At 44.8% G+C, this 20,035-nt stretch overlaps 1 protein-coding gene across 13 annotated transcripts in view; it reads right to left on the bottom strand.

Moving 5' to 3' along the window:
- Positions 1-19,323, bottom strand: part of GTF2I (general transcription factor IIi) — a 132,192-nt gene extending 112,869 nt beyond the window's left edge. For 5 of the 13 annotated variants that reach the window (XM_066382427.1, XM_066382429.1, XM_066382428.1 and 2 more), the window contains exon 1: positions 16,569-19,323. In XM_066382427.1, coding sequence (XP_066238524.1) covers positions 16,569-17,118 — 550 coding nt within the window. In that variant the 5' untranslated portion in view covers positions 17,119-19,323. The other 8 variants (XM_066382432.1, XM_066382433.1, XM_066382435.1 and 5 more) reach the window with 3 other exon arrangements.
- Positions 19,324-20,035: the final 712 nt, after the last annotated feature.

Here is a 20,035-nt window from a genome sequence, read left to right as displayed (position 1 = left end):
TTAGTTTTTTGCAAGAGTGACAGACAGGCAGGGACAGACAGGAAGAGAGAGAGATGAGAAACATTGACTCATAGTTGTGGCACCTTCTTTGTTCACTGATTGATTGCTTTCTCATATACACCTTGACCAGTGAGGCTCCAGCCGAGCCAGTGACCCCTTGTTCAAGCCAGTGACCTTGGGCTCTAAGCCAGCAACCATGGGGTCATGTCTAGGATCCCGCACTCAAGCCAGATGAGCCCTGGCTCAAGACAGCAACCTCGGAGTTTCGATCCTTGGGTCCTTAGCTGCCCCGAGCAAGGCTCTATCCACTGTACCACTGCCTGGTCAAGTATTATACAGTAGTTTTTAAAAAATGATTTCCACTAGATCTGTGGTAGTGCAGTGGATAAAGCGTCAACCTGGAATGCTGAAGTTGCTAGTTCAAAACCCTGGGCTTGCCTGGTCAAGGCACATATAAGAAACAACTACTGCCTGACCAGGTGGTGGCAGTGGATAGAGCATCAGATGGGGAGGCAGAAGACCCAGGTTTGAAACTCCTAAATTGCCGGCATGAGCATGGGCCTGCTGGCTTGAGCCCAAAGGTGACTGGCTTAAAGCCCACGGTTGCTGGCTTGAGCAAGGGGTCACTTGCTCTGCTGTAGCTCCCCAGTCAAGGCACATATGAGAAAGCAATCAGTGAGCAACTAAGGAGCTGCAACAAAGAATTGATGCTTCTCATCTCTCTTCCTTCCTGTCTGTCCCTATCTGTCCCTCTCTCTGTCTCTGTCTCTACCACAAAAAAAGAAAAAAGAAACTACTACTATGAATTGATGTTTCCTGCTACTCCCTCCCTATTCTATCCTCTAAAAATAAATTTAGAAAATTTTTTAATTTTCTTTGCCATACTACAAAAACTTCAAATATCCAAAAATAACAGTGAGGATTAAAGAGGAAATTCAGACACATCCTATAACATGGACGAACCTTGAGGACATTATGCTAAGTGAAATAAATGTAAGGATTAGCTATACTATTAAGAGATTTGTTCAGAACCATCCAAATTCTTCTGCTCCAAGAAAAGTATGAGAAAGAAAAGAAACAAGCCCTGGCCAGGTGTTCAGTGGATAAAGCATCATCCAGGCATACCAAAGTCACATGCGAACCTCTAGTCAGGGCTCATATGAGTAGCAATCAGTAAGTACACAACTAGGCCCTGGCCAGTTGACTCAGCAGTAGAGTGTCGACCGGGTTTGTGGAAGGCCCTGGTTCGATTCCTGGTCAAGGCACACAGGAGAAGTGACCATCTGCTTCTCTCCTCCCAACCCTTCCTCTCTCCCCTTCCCGCAGCCATGACTCAATTAATTCAAACACATCAGCATCCAGTGCTCTCTACCTCAGGTGCTAAAAATAGCTCAGTTATAAAGCTTTTGCACAGCTAAAGACAACAAGAACAGAATAAAAAGAAAAACTACACAATGGGAGAACATATTTGACAATACGTCTGATAAGGGGTTAATAACCAAAAGAACTTGTAAAGCTCAACACCAGGAAGACAAACAATCCAATCCAAAAATGGGCAAAGGAGATGAATAGACACTTCTCCAAAGAGGACATACAGATGGCCAATAGGCATATGAAAAAATGCTCAACATCACTAATCATTAGAGAAATGCAAATTAAAACCACAATGAGATATCACCTCACACCAGTCAGAATGGCGATCATCAACAAAACAACACAGAATAAGTGCTGGCAAGGATGTGGAGAAAAGGGAACCCTCCTGCACTGCTGGTGGGAATGCAGACTGGTGCAGCCACTGTGGAAAACAGTATGGAGATTCCTCAAAAAACTGAAAATCGAACTGCCTTTTGACCCAGCTATCCCAGTTTTAGGAATATACCCCAAGGACACCATAGAACGACTCCAAAAGGAGAAATGCACCCCCATGTTTGTGGCAGCATTGTTCACAATAGCGAAGATCTGGAAACAGCCCAAGTGTCCATCAGAGGACGAGTGGATTAAAAAGCTTTGGTACATATATACTATGGAATACTACTCAGCCATAAGAAATGATGACATCGGATCATTTACAATAACATGGATGGACCTTGATAACATTATACGAAGTGAAATAAGTAAATCAGAAAAAAAACTAAGAACTATATGAATTCATATATAGAAGGGACATAAAAATGAGACTCAGAGACATGAACAAGAATGTGATGGCATCAGGAGTGGGGGGTGGGGGGAGGGGGGATGGGGTGAAGAAGGAGAGGGGTTGGGGGAGGGGAGGGGCACAAAGAAAACCAGATAGGTGACAGAAGACAATTTAACTTTGGGGGAGGGGTATACAGCACAATCAAATGTCAAAATAATCTAGAGATGTTTTCTCTCAACATATGTACCCTGATTTATCAATGTCACTGCATTAAATTTAATAAATAAATTAAAAAATCATCTTTCCATGAACTCAAAAAAAAAAAAAAATAGCTCAGTTATAAGCATAGCCCCACATGGGCAGAGCATCAGCCCCAGATGGGGGTTGCCAGGTGGATCCCAGTCAGGGTGCATGCAAGGAGTCTGTTTCTCTATGCCCATTCCTCTCACTTAAAAAAATAATAAGCACACAACTAAATGAAACTAAGTGGAACAGCAAGTTGATGCTTCTCTATCAATGGAAAAATTAAAAAAAAAATGACTCAGTAATTTGATTCCTAAATATATACAAAACAATTTGAAAACAGATATTAAAAGTATACTTGCACATCAATGTTCATGGCTGCAATATTCATAACAGCCAAAATATAGAAACAACCTAAATGTTCATCAATGGATGAATAGATAAATAAAATGTGTATATCATACAAAGGAATTTTATTCAGCTATAAAAAAATTAAGTTCTAATACATGTTAAAATGCAGATGAGCCTGACCTGTGGTGGCGCAGTGGATAAAGCATTGACCTGGAAATGCTGAGGTCACCGGTTCAAAACCCTGGGCTTGCCTGGTCAAGGCACATGTGGGAGTTGGTGCTTCCAGCTCCTCCCCCCTTCTCTCTCTCTGTCTCTCCTCCCTCTCTCACTGTCTCTCCCTCTCCTCTAAAATGAATAAATAAAATAAAATAAATTTAAAAAAAAAATGCAGATGAACCTTGAAAACAATATACTGAGATAAGCCAGACACAAAATGACAAATACTGTATGACTCCACTGATATGAAATATCTAAAATAGGCACATTCACAGCAACAGAAATAGACTATGGTTACCAGGACTACGGGGAGGGAAGAATGGAGTTATTGCTTAATGGGTACAGTTTCTATTTGAGGTGATAAAATTTTAGAATTAGTTGTGATGGTTTTAACACTGTGAATTTAATTAATTCCACTGAATTTAAAATGTTTTAAAATGCTTAAAATGGCATATAAGGAAGAAAAGAAAAAGATAAGAAGTGGCACTAATGAATCCCCTTTTACCCCTTTAGCCAATTTTAAACAAATTCTAGTACCTGAGTCAATTTCTCTGCTCTTTCCCCATGTGTCCAGAACTTATAACATACAGTGGTGGGCAAAAACAGGTTTACAATTGTGAGTACATGAAAGTTTATTCTTGTATTATTTATTTATTTGTATTGTATCTTATAATTACAGTTATTTTTTGTATCTTTACTTATGATTTATCCTTTAAGTAATGATGGCTGGTAATTTACCAACTTTTGCCCACCTCTTATGCTGTCATTTCCTTTGTCAAATTACCATATCACAACTAAATCAATTTAAGCTAAATGTTTTAAAGGCTGAGGCTAAGACCTCAGATTTTATTCATTTTAATTCAGTTTTAATATCTCATTTTCCTTAAACTAGTATCTGTCTGAAAATCCAAACTATACAAGCCTATTCACATTTACGTTGTAGTCAAAGAGCTTTATCAAAATATAATGATGCAGCAGTTTTCGCAGCTTTCAATCAAATTGTCTTTTTTTTTAAATTGATTTTAGTGAGAGAGAAAGGGAAGGAGAGAGGGGGGGAGAGAGAGAGAGAGAGAAAGAAACATCAATCTGCTCCTGTATGTGCCCTAACTGGGACTAACTGGCAACCTCTGTGCTTCAGGACGATGCTATAACCAACTAAGCTATCCTGCCAGGGCCAAACTGTCAATTCCTAGTAAAAACATTTAATTAGAGTCAGTCCTGGCCACAAATTATTTCTTATCTCCTTTATTTGCACTATAAAAGCAAAGAAATTGCAACTACCCTTCAACTTCTTTACTAATTTCTAACTCAAATATTGTATATCAACATCCCCTTTGGGGAAAAAAAGCACAACCTCCAAAACCGGCAATAGTTGAAGATAGAAAAAAGGTGAATTAATCTATCTTTGGGTAACCAGTTCCAGAGGCTTTTTAATTATAAATTCACTATTTGCAAGGTAGACATTAGTCTCTATATTATACATATACATTAGAAGTGTATAAGGTCCGCCTGACAGTGGTGCAGTGGCGTAGTAGATAAGAGCATCAGACTGGGATGCGGAAGGACCCAGGTTCAAGACCCAGAGGTCACCAGCTTGAGCGCGGGCTCATCTGGTTTGAGCAAAAGCTCACCAGCTTGGATCCAAGGTCGCTGGCTCGAGCAAGGGGTTACTTGGTCTGCTGAAGGCCCACGGTCAAGGCACATATGAGAAAGCAATCAATGAACAACTAAGGTGTCGCAATGTGCAACGAAAAACTGATGATGCTTCTCATCTCTCTCCGTTCCTGTGTCTGTCCCTGTCTATCCCTCTCTCTGTCCCTGTAAAAAATAATAAATAAAATTTAAAAAATTAAAAAAAAATGTATAAGTTCTGCCTGACCAGTGCTGGCGCAGTATAGAGTCGATCTGGGACGCTACCTCGGATACTGAGATTCCAGCTTCAAAACCCTGAAATCAACGCGTGATCCAGGGCTCACCAGCTTGAGCAGACTCGCCAGCTTGGGCATGGGATCATGAATAAATCAAGCCTCATTTTAACCAGATATCCTAAATAAAACTTCATTACTCCCTGCTTCTACAATTAAACCACAATATAATCATGTTGCCATTTTAATTCAAGAGAGAGAGAGAAAGATAGAGACAGGGAGAGACATGAGAAGCACCAACTTGGGAGTTGTTCATTGATTGCTTCTCATATATCCATTGACGGTGGGGGTTGGTGGGTGTCCAACCAAGCCAGTGACCCTTTGCTCAAGCCAGCAACCTTAGGCTTCAAGCCAGTGACCACCGGATCAAGCCAGCAACCCTGCGCTCTAGCTGGTGAGCCTGTGCTCAAGCCTGATGTGCCTGCACTCAAGCCAGCAACCTCGGGGTTTCAAACCTGAAACTTAAGTGCCCCAGGTTATCACTCTATCCACTGCGCCATCATCGGTCAATCATGTTACTTTTTTTTTTCTCAAGTAAGAAGCGGGGAGGCAGAGACAGACTCCCGCATGTACCCTAACAAGATCCACCCGGCATGCCCACCAGGGGGCGATGCTCTTCCCATATGGGCTGTTGCTGGGTTGCAACTGGAGCCATCCTCAGTGCCCGGGTCAACTTTGCTCCAGTGGAGCCTTGGCTGTGGGAGGGGAAGAGAGAAATAGAGAAAGGAGAGGGGGAAGGGTGCAGAAGCAGGGGGGGCTCTTCTTCTGTGTGCTCTGATCAGATTTTGAACCCGGGACTTCCACACCACTCTTGACAAGAAGCAACTACTACAAGTTGATGCTTCCCACTCATCCCCCTACCCCTTTCTCCATTTCCTCTCTCTAAAATAAAAATCTTAAAAAAATTTTTAATTTATTTTACAAAGAGAAGAGAGGGGCAAGAAGTATCAACTCTTAGTTACTTCACTTCAGTTGTTTATTGACTGCTTGTTCATATGTGCCTTGACCAGGCAAGCCCAGGGCTTCAAACCAGCAACAATAGCATTCCAGAATGACTCAATCCACTGTGCCTCCACAGGTCAGGATAATTCTTAATTTTACTGCCCAAAGGAGGTAGCCTCAGCAACACTTTGATTAATCAAATAATCAAATACTTTTCTTCAAATTGCTTTGCTACCATTTTAAGTCCATTGAGTATGAGTCTGAACTCCACAATTACAATGAACTGACTTGTTGAATTTCTTACTTTCAGTTAATAACAATGAATAATGAATAAGTTTAACCCAAATAAATGTATACAACTTTTTTTTAAAGATTTTATTTATTGATTTTACAGAGAGAGGAGAAAGAGGGGTGGGAGAGCAAGAGGAACCGGCTCATAGCTGCTTCACTTTAGTTGTCACTGATTGCTTGTACGGGCCTTAACAGGACAACCCTAGGATTTCAAACTGGTAACCTCAGCATTCCAGGTCGACACTTTAATCACTATGTTCCATCACCAGGCAAAATGTATACAACTTTTAAACAAAAATGCTATGAATGATCTTTTGCAGACTGCCATTGATAAAATTCTTAACAATTAATTTCAAGTAAGTTGCCTTTAATGCATTTCTAAAAAGTGAAATACCATTCTCAGAGTATAGCTTCTCCAAGTCTTTTAAAAAATGCTTTCCCCTAAACATACTGTATTTCCCCATGTATAAGACACACTCTTTTTGAAAAATTTGGGTCTAAAAACTGGGTGCATCTTAAACAGTGGTTGTAGTTTTTTACTTCCCTTTCCTGCTTTTTTGTGCTTTTTGTGCTCGTTGTTGAAGACTGAATCATCATCAGATACAGATGAGTACAAGCTAATGGATGGGAGTTTTGACAGTGATGAGTAGTTGTATAAATTTTATAATGAATAAAACTTGAGTTCAATAACTTTATGTAATACATTTTTTTTCAAATTTCGGGCCCCAAAATTAAGGTGCTTCTTATACATGGGATCATCTTATACATGGGGAAACACAGTATATAAAAATTACTTGATGGGCATCTGATGAACCCAAAAGTTAAGACAATTTAATGTTAATTATAACCAAAACCATTAAGAAGATTGCAATATTTAAAAACTTCTATTTTCTTTTTTTTGTTTGTTTTTTTGTGACAGAGACAGAGAGAGTCAGAGAGAGAGACAGATAGGGACAGACAGGAAGGGAGAGAGATGAGAAGCATCAATTCTTTGTTGCGGCACCTTAGTTGTTCATTGATTGCTTTCTCATGTGCCTTGAGAGAGGGTTCAGCAGACTGAGTGACCCCTTGCTCAAGCCAGAGACCTTGGGCTCAAGCTGGTGACCTCGGGGTCTCAAACCTGGATCCTCGCATCCCAGTCCAACGCTCTATCCACTGCGCCACTGCCTTGTCAGGCTAAAAACTTACATTTTCCTCGAAAAATTAAACAGTAGAACTGAATTAGATAGAACACAATACAAATAGTCACCAGTAATAAAAGCAAAGATTAAGCCTGACCAGGTGGTGGTGCAGGGAACAGAGCATCAGCCTGGGACACTGAGGACCCCAGTTCAAAACCCTAAGGTCGGCCCTGGCCGGTTGGCTCAGTGGTAGAGCATCGGCCTGGCGTGCAGAAGTCCCGGGTTCGATTCCCGGCCAGGGCACACAGGAGAAGCGCCCATCTGCTTCTCCACCCCTCCCCCTCTCCTTCTTCTCTGTCTCTCTCTTCCCCTCCCGCAGCCAAGGCTCCACTGGAGCAAAGATGGCCCGGGCGCTGGGGATGGCTCCTTGGCCTCTGCCCCAGGCGCTCGAGTGGCTCTGGTCGCAACAGAGCGACACCCCGGAGGGGCAGAACATCGCCCCCTGGTGGGCAGAGCGTCGCCCCCTGGTGGGCGTGCTGGGTGGATCCCGGTCGGGGGCATGCAGGAGTCTGTCTCTCCCCATTTCCAGCTTCAGAAAAAAAAAACAAAAAACCCTAAGGTCACCAGTTTGAGAGCAGAGTTGCCAACTTGAGCAAGGGGTCACCGGCTCGGCTGAAGCCACTCGGTCAAGGAATATATGAAAAAGCAATCAATGAACAACTCTGAGTTGATGTTTCTCATCTCTCTCCCTTCTTGTCTGTCTTTCCCTGTCTCTTGCTTTAAAAAAAAAAAAAAAAAAGGCCCTGGCCAGTTGGCTCAGTGGTAGAGCGTCGGCCTGGCGTGCAGAAGTCCCGGGTTCAATTCCCAGCCAGGGCACACAGGAGAAGCACCCATCTGCTTCTCCACCCCTCCCCCTCTCCTTCCTCTCTGTCTCTCTCTTCCCCTCCCGCAGCCAAGGCTCCAATGGAGCGAGGTTGGCCCGGGCGCTGAGGACGGCTCCATGGCCTCTGCCTCAGGCGCTAGAATGGCTCTGGTTGCAACAGAACAGCGCCCCAGATGGGCGGAGCATTGCCCCCTGGTGGGCATGCCGGGTGGATCCCGGTCGGGCGCATGCGGGAGTCTGTCTGACTGCCTCACCATTTCCAACTTCAGAAAAAAAAAAAAAAGAAAGAAAGAAATGGTTGTGTTTTTTTCCTGACAATTTTTTAATGTTTATCTTTTTTTTTCCCTGAAGTGAGAAGCGGGGAGGCAGAAAAACAGACTCCTGCATGCACCCAACTGGATCCACCAGCATGCCCACCAGGGGGCAATGCTCTGCCCACGTGGACCATTGCTGCCAGAGCCATTCTAGCCCCTGAGGTGGAAGCAATGGAGCCATCCTCAGCACCCCGGCCAACTTTGCTCCAATGGAGCCTTGGCTGCAGGAGGGGAAGAGAGAGATAGAGAGGAAGGAGAGGGGAAAATGTGGAGAAGCAGATAGGCGCTTCTCCTGTGTGCCTTGGCCGGGAATTGAACCTGGGACTTCCACACGTCAGGCTGACGTTCTACAGCTCAGCTAGCCAGCCAGGGCCTAGAAAAGGTTAAGTTTTTAGTAATTTTTCAGTGTTTTATTTACTGCTCCATTAGATAAGAATAAACTGGGTTAGGGACTTTGTCATCTATATTTTGTTTTGAACACACCATCCATCTATGGATCATCAAAAATGATAGAGAGTAAATTTAAACTGATCACATTCCTCCTAGAATCTAGGACCTAGCTAATTTAAGATTACTTTCCCCATTAAAAAATCCATTATAGCCTGACCTGTGGTGGCGCAGTGGATAAAGCATCGACCTGGAAATGCTGAGGTCGCCGGTTCGAAACCCTGGGCTTGCCTGGTCAAAGCACATATGGGAGTTGATGCTTCCAGCTCTTCCCCCCTTCTCTCTCTCTCTGTCTCTCCTCTCCCTTTCTTTCTGTCTCTCCCTCTCCTCTCTAAAATGAATTTAAAAAATCCATTATAGGCCCTGGCCAGATTGCCCAATGGATAGTGTCCTACCAGCACACAAAGGTCTCGGTTCACTCTCCAGTCAGAACACAAACCAGAAGCAACCAATGAGCACACAACTAAGGGGAACAACAAGTCGGTGCTTTTTTTCTCTTTCCCTCCCTCCCTGCCCCCTTCCTCTTTCTCTCTAATCAATGGAAAAGTTTTTTTAAAAATGTCCATTATAATAAAAAGAATAAAAACCCATTCTCAATAAAAAGAAGCCAAGCTTGACCAGGTGGTGATGCAGTGGATAGAGCATCAACCTAGGACATTGAAGACCCAGGTTCAAAACCCAGAGGTCACTGGCTTGACCTCAGTCAGGCTCATCCAGCTTGAGTGCAGGCTCACTAGCTCGAATGTGGGATAATCATCACAATCCCATGGTCGCTGACTTGAGATCAAAGGTCAATCAATGGCTTAAAGCCCAAGGTCGCTGGCTTGAGCAAGGGGTCACTGACTTGGCTGGGGTCCCCCAGCTAAGGCCCATATGAGAAGCAAGCAACGAACAACTAAAAATGCCGCAATACAAGTTGATGCTTCTCATCTCTCTTCCTGTCTCTCTCTTGCAAAAAGGAAAAAAAAAAAGCCAAAAGCCAACATTTTAAAGTCAAAATCCCTACAGTCATATTCTTCCATGTTAGCCAAATCCTCAGAGGTGCAAGGGGCTGAGGATAGGGTGACAGAGAGTTGGAGCACAGGCTGCTGCTCTGCTATCCCCAGCCTGGCCCCACCTGTCTCAGTACCGACCTCAGGCCCTATCACCCCACCCATTCCAGGTTCCCAGACTGTCCACTCTGAGCCGGTAATGGGATGCTTTAGGCATCTCTAGGAGATGAATGCCTGTGCCGTGAATAAATAAAGAATGAAAGAGTGAAAAACAAGCCAAGATTATTAGACTCCTAATTTTATTCTGTACTTAAATATCTACAGCTATCTAAGACTTTTTTTTTTTTTTAATTCATTATAGAGAGGAGAGAGAGAGAGTGAGAAAGAGAAGGGGGGAGGAACAGGAAGCATCAACTCCCATATGTGCCTTGACTAGGCAAGCCCAGGGTTTTGAACCGGCAACCTCAGCATTTCCAGGTTGACGCTTTATCCACTGCGCCACCACAGGTCAGGCTATCTAAGACTTTTTATAATTTTTCATTTATTGATTTCAGCCAGAGAGGAAGAGAGAGCGAGACAGAGACAGAAACATCAATCTGTTCCTGTATGTGCCCTGACTCGAGATCGAACCAGCAATCTCTGAGCTTCAGGACACTACTCTAAACAGAGCTATCTAGCCAAGCAAGATTTTTTTATTTTTTAAAACTGTCTTTAAAAAATAAAAAGCAAGACTTTTTAAAGACTTAATTTTATAATCATGGCTAATAAAAATTCTTAACTCTAAGTTTTCCAACCAATCTACAATAAACAGCTCAAATTATATTTTGATTCTTTAACATCTAGTTTTAAAATAATGAAAAACAAACATCTACTGTAAGTTTTAGACACTTAAAACGTAATTTGCCATTGAGCTAGCCAAACAGCTCAGTTGGTAGAGCTTTGTTTCAAACTGCAGAGGTTGGTGATTCTAACCCAGGTCAGGCCATATATAGACAGGAACAGATAGATGTTCCTGTCTCTCTCTCTCTCCCCCTTCCTCTCTCTCTCTAAAATTAATAAAATGTGTAAGAAAAAACTTAACTTTCCATTGTGAGTGGTTCTCAAGCATCAGCACCACCAGGAAACTAGTCAGAAATGCTAATTACTGGGCTCCACTCCCGATCTGCAGAATCAGAATGTCTGGGTTAGGGCCTAGCAATTCTGTTTTAACAAGCCCTCCAGGGGATGCTAATGCTCCAAAGAACATGGCTTTGGGGTTAAAAATCTGGTTGCCCAAATGCAAATCTTGGAATCCAAGATTTACTTGACTGAGTAATCAAGAGTAAATTACCCAGCTTCTCTAGGCTTGTTCTTCATCCATAAAATGGAATTATGGGGTTGTTCTGAATATTAAATAAGAAAACAAATGGTAAGAGTGATAAGTAAGAACTTAACAGCAATGCCCAGCACAAAAAGAAATATTCAAAAGTTAGCAGTTGTCAAAGCATTTTGACAGTTGTACACCGGAAGGGGGTGAAAGGCAGAAATGCCTAATCCCTACCCATCTGGGAGTTTAATACCTAGTGACCAGGCCAGACACATGTAAACAAGGCAGGACCACACACACTCCTAAAGGAAATTAGATGCCCTCATAGAAAGGGCAAAAAATGTTGACTAGTATAGTGTAAGAACAGCCATTTCTGACCAAACACTACAGCTTTAAAACAGTGATTACAGTCCTGGCCGGTTAGCTTAATAGTTAAGTGTCCACCTGGCATGTGGAAGTCCAGGTTCAATTCCCAGTCAGGACACACAGGAGAAGCGACCATCTCCTTCTCCAACCCTCCCTCCCCCTCTTCCCCTTCTACAGCCATAGAATGGTTCCAGCCAAGTTGGCCTCAAGCGCTGAGGATGGCTCCATGGCCTGCCTCCCTGCTAAAATAGCTTGGTTACCAAGCAACAGAGCAGCTGCCCAGACAAGCAGGCATGGTAGGGGGCTTCTCCCAGGGAATCAGGTCAGGGCACATGCAGAAGTCTGTGTCTGCCTCTCTGCCTCTCACTTAATTTTTTTAAAAAAGTTATTATATATGCCCTGGCTGGGCAGCTTAATTGGTTGGAACATCAACCCTATACACCAAGGTTATGGGTTCAACACCCCCCCTGCCCCGTCAGGGCACATATAAGAATGAATCCACACATGGCCTTGGTCAATTGGCTCAACAACTGAGAGTCAGCCTGGCTTGTGGAAGTCCCGGGTTCCATTCCCAGTCAGGACACACAGAAGTGACCATCTGCTTCTCCACCCCTCCGCTTCCTATCTCTCTTTCTCTCTCTCTCTCTATTCCCCTCCTGCAGCCATGGTATGAATGGTTCTAGCAATTTGGCCGTAGGCAATGATGATGGCTCCATGGCCTCATCTCAGGTGCTGAACAAGCTTGACCCGGATCAAGGGAGCATCACCCCCTAGTGGGTTTGCCAGGTGGATCCTGGTCTGGGCGCACGTGGGAGTGTGTCTCTGCCTCCCTGCCTCTCAATTAAAAAAAGAAAAAAAGCATGAATAAATGGAACAATTGAATAGTTTCTCTCTCTCTCTCAAAATCAGTAAATTAAAAAAAATTTTTTTTAAGTAATTACATGTAAGAGCCTGAAAAAAAAAAAAACTCAGTCTAGCTTACAGGTATGAGCCAGGATCCTAAGAAAACAGCCAATGGAGACACAAGGCAGTAGCCCACAGTGGATTACAAATGGACAAAGGCCTGACCAGGCGGTGGCGCAGTGGATAGAGCGTTGGACTGGGATGCAGAGGACCCAGGTTCGAGGCCCCGAGGTCGCCAGCTTGAGCACGGGCTCATCTGGTTTGAGTAAAAAGCCCACTAGCTTGAACCCAAGGTCACTGGCTCCAGCAAGGGGTTACTCGGCCTGCTGAAGGACCACGGTCAAGGCACATATGAGAAAGCAATCAATGAACAACTAAGGTGTCGCAACAAAAAAACTGATGATTGATGCTTCTCATCTCTCTCCGTTCCTGTCTGTCTGTCCCTGTCTATCCCTCTCTCTGACTCACTGTCTCTGTAAAAAAAAATGAATTAAAAAAAAAAAAGAAGAATGGACAAAGAAAAATATGCACAGCTCTCTTATCCGCAGGAGGTATGTTCCAAGACGCTGTGTGGGGGCCAAAAACCGCAGATAGTTTCAAACCCTATATACACCATTTTTCCCCATACATACATACCTTCCTTCTTCTTCAACTTCAACTCTGCCGAAATGTGGCAGCAGCTTCTTCAACAGCAGCCTCTGCAGTAGTTTTTACATTTCTCAGTCCAAACCTATTCTTTAATCTGTGTAACCATCCCTTACTTGGAGTAAATGGCTTGGTGTCACTCCTTTCAGAAGACCCCTTGCTGAAGTCTTCAAGTAGGTTCAGAGCTTTCTGGCGGAACGTGCTGCCTGCCATCAACTGGAAGTTTCTATTCATGTCTTCCACCCACATAACTTAATAATGCCTTTTCCATCTTAACTAAGCATTTATCTTACACTGTGGCCATTATTTTTTGTTGTTTGAGAAGCAACAGCAAAACTAGCACGGACTTCTTTTTCCTTCTTCACAGTTTCACGGACAGAAGTTTCATTCTTGTAGATCTTAGCAACTTCAGCATAGGACTTTTTTCTTTCTTCATTAAGTCAAGAATTTTCATCTTTTCACTTAAAAGAAACATTTTACGGCTTCTCTTTGGCATATTTGAACTGCCAGCAGCACTATTCCACTTTGGGGCTATCATTAAGGAAAACATGTTACTTGAACACCAGCACAATACAGAAACAGATGACAACTAAATGACTAGCGGCTGGTAACATACATAGCGTGGATGCGCTGGACAAAGGAATGATTCACATCCCAGGCAGGACAGAGCGGGACCTCATCACGTTACTTAGAACGGCACAAGACATTTAAAACTTATGAATTATTTATTTCTGGAGTTTTCAACTTAATATTTTCTGACCTCAACTGGAACTGCAGGAAGCGAAACCGTGGATAAAGGGGGTGGGGAGGGTCTACCGTAGTAGGAAATAAAATCAGTCATCCCAAATCATAGGCTTTGGGGGGGGGGGGGTTAGGGGAAGAAAGCTAATCTAGGTTCTCATTTGCAAACTAACTTCCCCTTTTGATTCTTTGTACCCAGAGACTACTCTTAGGCACTGTGGCCTATCAAGCCATTGTCTGTAGCAAAGTTGAATGCAGAGAGGGTGAGAAGTCTGACCAGGGCCCCGCATTCGCAGGAGTGAGCAGGTCCTCCTTACACAGGACCCGACATCTGAACACTCTCAGAGCAAATTAGCGCAAAACCGTAATGCTAAAACAAACAAAAAACACCTCGACTTAATAAAGGAAAAATTTGTATAAGTAAAAGTGGAGAAAGGAGGAAAGGGAAAGACTTTTTTTTTGTCTTTTTCCTCTCCTGAAACCCGCCTGGGAGCTGGCCTAATCCAGATGGCTTATTTTCGTGGCCTGAAGGCTGAGGTTTTCCTTCCGGTCATTGTTTTTATTTCCCCCACAAAAACAGTCCCTGCGGGGCAGGCACTCCCGCCGATCAGGGACAAAGCCCACTCCGGGTTCCACCTGGGCGCAGGCAGGGAAAGACCGGGAGGGGCGGCGCTCCCCAGCCCGCCCGCCGGCCGCAGTAACCAGGCAGCGCGGCGCCGACCCCGCCCCCGCTGCCCGCCGCCCGCCGGCCAATCCGGCGCGTCTGCTGCCCTGGCGCACCAGCCCCGGAGACACCAGACTAAGCGCGACCCCACGGCTCGGGCCTGGCACCGCGCGCGCACCCGCACGGCTGGAGCTGGCCAATCAGCGGTCGGGCATGCGCACCCGCAGGCTCGCTCGCGAGCGGGGCCTCACGCGTGAGACCCCCCCACACACGCGACGCCGGCGCGCGCGCCCCTCCCCCATGAGTATCCAGGCGAGCGCGTTCAAGTGTCCTCCCCCGCGACCGCTTCTGCTCCTGCCCCACCCCCAACGCCGGCGGCCCGGGGTTGGGGGGGGGGGTCGTGGTACCCCAACATGGCCACCGACGGTCCCCAAACTTCTATCCGTGCAGGCCTCAAGGTGTAGTCTCAAAAGCCCTGCTCGCGATGGCAGCTGAGGCGGGGAATGAGGCGACAGGGACTCACCCGAGTGCAGCCGCCTCCAGGCAGCGCCGGGGCAGGGGTGCCGAAGGGAAGCGCGTGTGGGCCGTGCGCGAGCTGCGGCGGCGGCGGAGCAGCCTCGGGCTGAGGCAAGCTGACTAGCGGGCAGGAGGTGAGAGGGCGAGGGGCCCGTGTGTCTCAGGCGAGCTTCTGTCACCGCCTCATGGCCGCCCCAGCAGGGCCTCGCTCAGCGCCTAGATCCAATCGCAAGGGACGGAGAGAGAGGCCGGGGTAACCGCGACAGGCGGGCGACCGGGGCTAGAGAGCGCGTGCGGGAAGGCGGGGGGGCGAACGGTGGCCCCTTTTCTCTGCTCTCCGAGCTTCTCTCTCACCCTCCTCCTCTTTTTTTTTTTTTTTTTTTTTTTTTTCTTTTTTTTTTTTTTTTTTTTGTTCCTCGAAGGCTCGCTGCGCTTGCGCACCCGCGACACCGCCCAGCGGGAGTTGTAGTTTCTGATTCGTCCGGAATAACGCGTTGGCGGGAGTGGTGGACTACGACTCCCGGGAAGCGCCGCGCTAGCGAACCCCGAGTCCGGGGACGCGGAGAGAGCGGCGCCCGGCCCTCTCCGGCAAGGACTGTCAATGGAGGCGCAGGGTGGTGGGATCGAGAACATGGCTGCACCTGGGGCCTGTTCGGCCGCCCGGGTGGGGGAGGGGAGGTGGGGCACAGGGCCGAAAATCCAGGCCGGTTGTGGCTCCAGCCTGCTCCCTGCGAAGCTCCAGCCGACCTCAGCGGCCGCCCAAGACTCGCACTTACCCTTGCACCCGAGAGTCCCTGCAAATTGCTAGAGCGGAACACGGCAAAGGCCGGGGAGCCCCAGGGCGGCCTGCCGGCCTCCGTGCTCCGCCAAGGGATTTCCTCCGCCCTGCAACACCCTCTGGGACACAAAGAACTGCTGTTAGTTTTGAAAGCTCGCCTCAAAAGACTTGCCCGGACTTTGGAAGGGGGAGGGGTGGGACTCTTGTGTTTTTATTTACCCCCTGAGGCTTTGCTCACGTGTCTACTCTCGACATTTAGAAAGTTGAGGAAAAGCCCTGGAGTAGGAGCGTGTAACCTAGTTTGTAGCCCGTTTTGTTCTGTCAACCGCTACGCAGATTTACTCAAACCCATCCCCCATTCCAGTTATTTCTGCTTCTCAACTTTCATTAGCTCTTGAATTTCGAAAATACTGAGATATTCTTATATACTTAAGTGAAACTCAAAAGTTTTTTAAAAACTTGACCCAGAGATTTTAGATGTTAATATAAATCACAAAATCTAGTGATTTTGTGATTTTTCTCCCCAGCGGGGATTCAAGCCACACAGGTCACCCTTCTCCTTTCCCCTCCCCCTCCTCGGTAGGTGGCGACCACATCGCCTTTTCCAGCCTGTGTTCAGCCTGTGTCGCTGGCAAGAAAACTTTGCAAACAGCCGTTCTTTTGATGTATAGAAGTACCCCTTTATCTGCGGGAAATACCGGTCAAGACCCCCCTGTGAATGCCTAAAACCCAGATAATACCAAGCCTATATATACTGTACTGTTTTTCCCTATATATACATACATACCTTCCTCCTTAATCAACTTCAACTCTGCCGGAAATGTGGCAGCAGCTTCTTCAACAGCAGGCACAGCCTCTGCAGTAGTTTTTACATTTCTCAGTCCAAACCTATTCCTGAATCTGTGTAACCATCCCTTACTTGCAGTAAATGGTTTGATGTCACTCCTTTCAGAGGATCCCTTGCTGAAGTCTTCATATAGTCTCAGTGCTTTCTGGCGCAGCACAGTGCTGTCAACCGGAACACAGTTTCTGTTCATGTCTTCCACCCACAAACTTAATGCCTTTTCCATCTTAACTAAGCATTTATCACGCACTGTGGCCGTAACTTTTGCAGTTTGAGGTGCAACAGCAAAACTAGCACGAATTTCTTTTTCCTTCTTCACAATTTCACGGATAGAAGATTCATTCTTATTGTAGATCTTAGCAACTTCAGCATAGGATTTTTTTTCTTTCCTTATTAAGTCAAGAATTTTCACCTTTTCACTTAAAGGAAGCACTTTGCGGCTTCTCTTTGGCATATTCGAATTGCCAGCATCACTACTGCGCTTTGGGGCCATTATTAAGTAAAAAAAAAAAAGGTTACTTGAACACCAGCACTGCAATACTGAGACAGTCGATCTGATAACGGAGACGGCTACTAAGTGACTCACAGGCGGGAGTGTCTACTGTGTGGAGACGCTGGACAAAGCATGGAAGGGTGTTAAAAAGTGAGTTAGACAAAAGTTCACTTGGTCAAGATCACCCTTGTCATTAAAAATTTGTTCAAGAGATAGTCCTCTGCTTCTATGAATTTGTTTAATGCTTCAGGGTGGAATTTTGCTGCTTCAGGAACAAAACTTCTTTGACATTGAAGCAGTCCTGAAACTCTTAAATCCTAAAGCAATTTCTAAAACTTTAGCTGGCTTTCAATTGCCTCTAGACAGAAAGCTAGCCCTTTCAGGTCAATAAACAGTACAGAATATAGAACAGTGTTTGGTTTGAACAGTATGCGGAGGCCAAGCGATATTCTCAGTGTATTGCTATTGGGGGGTATAACCCTCAAATTTATAGTATGTATATAGCAGTGATTTTCAACCTTTTCCCATCTCATGGCACACAAACTAATCACTAAAATTCTGCAGTGCAGCCCACCAAAAAATATATATATATATATATAGCCAATGTGACAAATTTTGATTCATTCACACTGGATGGCTATTGTGTTGACTGTTGTCATTTTTTTATTTGATAATCTAAGGGAAAAGAAGTCAATGCCCTGACTAAATAGTCAGGTATAGCATGTTTTAAAAATTCCTGTGGCACACCAGTTGAAAATTGCTGGTCTATAGTCATTAAATATGCTTTTTTCATACTTTCCTAAGGCCTGGCTCGCTATTTTGGCCATTATTGGTATAATTGTTGCTACATTACTGGTATAATTGTTAGCCAATCTCTCCCTTGCCTCACTGGTAGAGATGTTTTGTTAGTTGTCGTTGTTATAAGCTACTTTTTATTTTTAAGATTCAATTTTTTAGAGAGAGGAGAGAGAAAGGGGGTTGGGGAGGAGCAGAAAGCATCAACTCATAGTAGTTGCTTCCCATATGTGCTTTGCCAGGCAAGCCCAGGGTTTCAAACCAGTAACCTCAGCGTGTCTACACTCGACATTTAGAAAGAAAGTTGAGGAAAAGCCCTGGAGTAGGAGCATATAACCTACTCCATAGGTCAAATGGAATACTCCATAGATCGAATGCCTACCCATCACAACACCACAGGTCAGGCTGTCATAAGCTACTTTGAATACCATCTCTTAGCACAGACACTTATTTTTCTCAGATATCAAATTGATACCTTCTGGGTTGAGCAACAGATGAAAGAAAAAAATTATCCATTTATGTTTAGGAATGTTATATTATGGAACCCTCCTTTGTTTAAATCACACTCAACTTCCTTTGTGTAGAAAGACATTCAATATAAGATGTGTATGTAGACCAGACTGAGATTGCAGAAAGAACATTTGCAGCTCTTTACTTATGCTCACTTAGATGGCAAATTCTTGCATGTTATTTAAAATTATTCCAAATATTTGTCTTGTTTATATTTAACCTAGTATATGCAATCCTTAAGATGAGGGTCCATATAATATGACACTTCCATTCTATTCTATACTTGGGAATCCAAAGCCGAGTCAAACTGGCCTAGGACAGGCTAGAGATGAATCTAGACCAAATGTGAGCTCTCCCACCAACTCAAATTGATCTTCACGTAGACCGAACTTTCAGTCTTGTTGACTGCTTTTAAAAAGCAATGGAGGCCTTGGCTGGCTGACTCAATGGTAGAGTGTCAGCCCAGCGTGTGGAAGTCCTGAGCACACAGGAGAAGCACCCATCTACTTCTCCATCCTTCCCCCTCTCCTTTCTATCTCTCTCTTCCCCTCCCGCAGCCAAGGTTCATTGGAGCAAAGTTGGCCCGGGCTCTGAGGATGGCTCCATGGCCTCCACCTCAGGTGCTAGAATGATTCCCGTTGCAATGGAGCAACGGCCCAGATGGGCAGAGCAACGCCTCCTAGTGGGCTTGCCGGGTGGATCCCAGTTGGGCGCATGCGGGAGTCTGTCTCTCTGCCTCCCTACTTCTCACTTCAGAAAAACAAAAACAAAAAAAACAATGGAGTCCCTGGCCAAATAGCTCAGTTGGTTAGAGCATCATCTGGAAGCATACAGGTTAACCAGCTTGATTCCTGATTAGGGCACATACAGGAACAGCTTGATGTTCTTGTCTCTCTCCTGCTCTCTCCCTTCCTCCCTTGCTGAAATCAATAAAATAAATATTTGTTAAAATTTTTAAAAATAAATAATAAAATATATATAATTTATCAGATACCAGTTTGATATTTTATTTGTTATTTAAAACAATTTCTTTTTAATTGATTTTAGCGTTGGCCAGATAGCTCAGTTGGTTGGAACACTGTCTGGAGGTGTAGAGGTTGCCAGTTTGATCCCAGGTCAGGGCACATACAGGAACAATGTTTCTCTCTCTCTCTCCCTCTCTCTCTCTCTCTCTCTCTCTCTCTCTATATATATATATATATATATATATATATCCCCCTTCTCTCACTGAAATGAATTTTTAAAAATATATATGTATTTTAAAAAATTGATTTTAGCCTGACCTGTGGTGGCGCAGTGGATAAAGCATCGACCTGGAAATGCTGAGGTCGCCGGTTCAAAACCCTGGGCTTGCCTGGTCAAGACACATATGGGAGTTGATGCTTCCAGCTCCTCCCCCCCTTCTCTCTCTCTCTCTCTCTCTCTCTCTCTCTCTGTCTCTCCCTCTCCTCTCTAAAATGAATAAATAAAAAAATAATAAATAAAAAAAATTGATTTTAGAGAGCAAGGAAGGGAGAGAGAGAGAGAGAGAAGAGATACATCCACTTATTCTGCTTTATGCATTTATTGGTTGATTCTTGTATATACCCTGACTGGAGATCAAACCCACCAC

The sequence above is a fragment of the Saccopteryx leptura genome, chromosome 4, assembly GCF_036850995.1.
Source record: "Saccopteryx leptura isolate mSacLep1 chromosome 4, mSacLep1_pri_phased_curated, whole genome shotgun sequence".
Lineage (NCBI taxonomy): Eukaryota > Metazoa > Chordata > Mammalia > Chiroptera > Emballonuridae > Saccopteryx > Saccopteryx leptura.
This window is presented reverse-complemented; position numbering and strand designations above follow the sequence as displayed.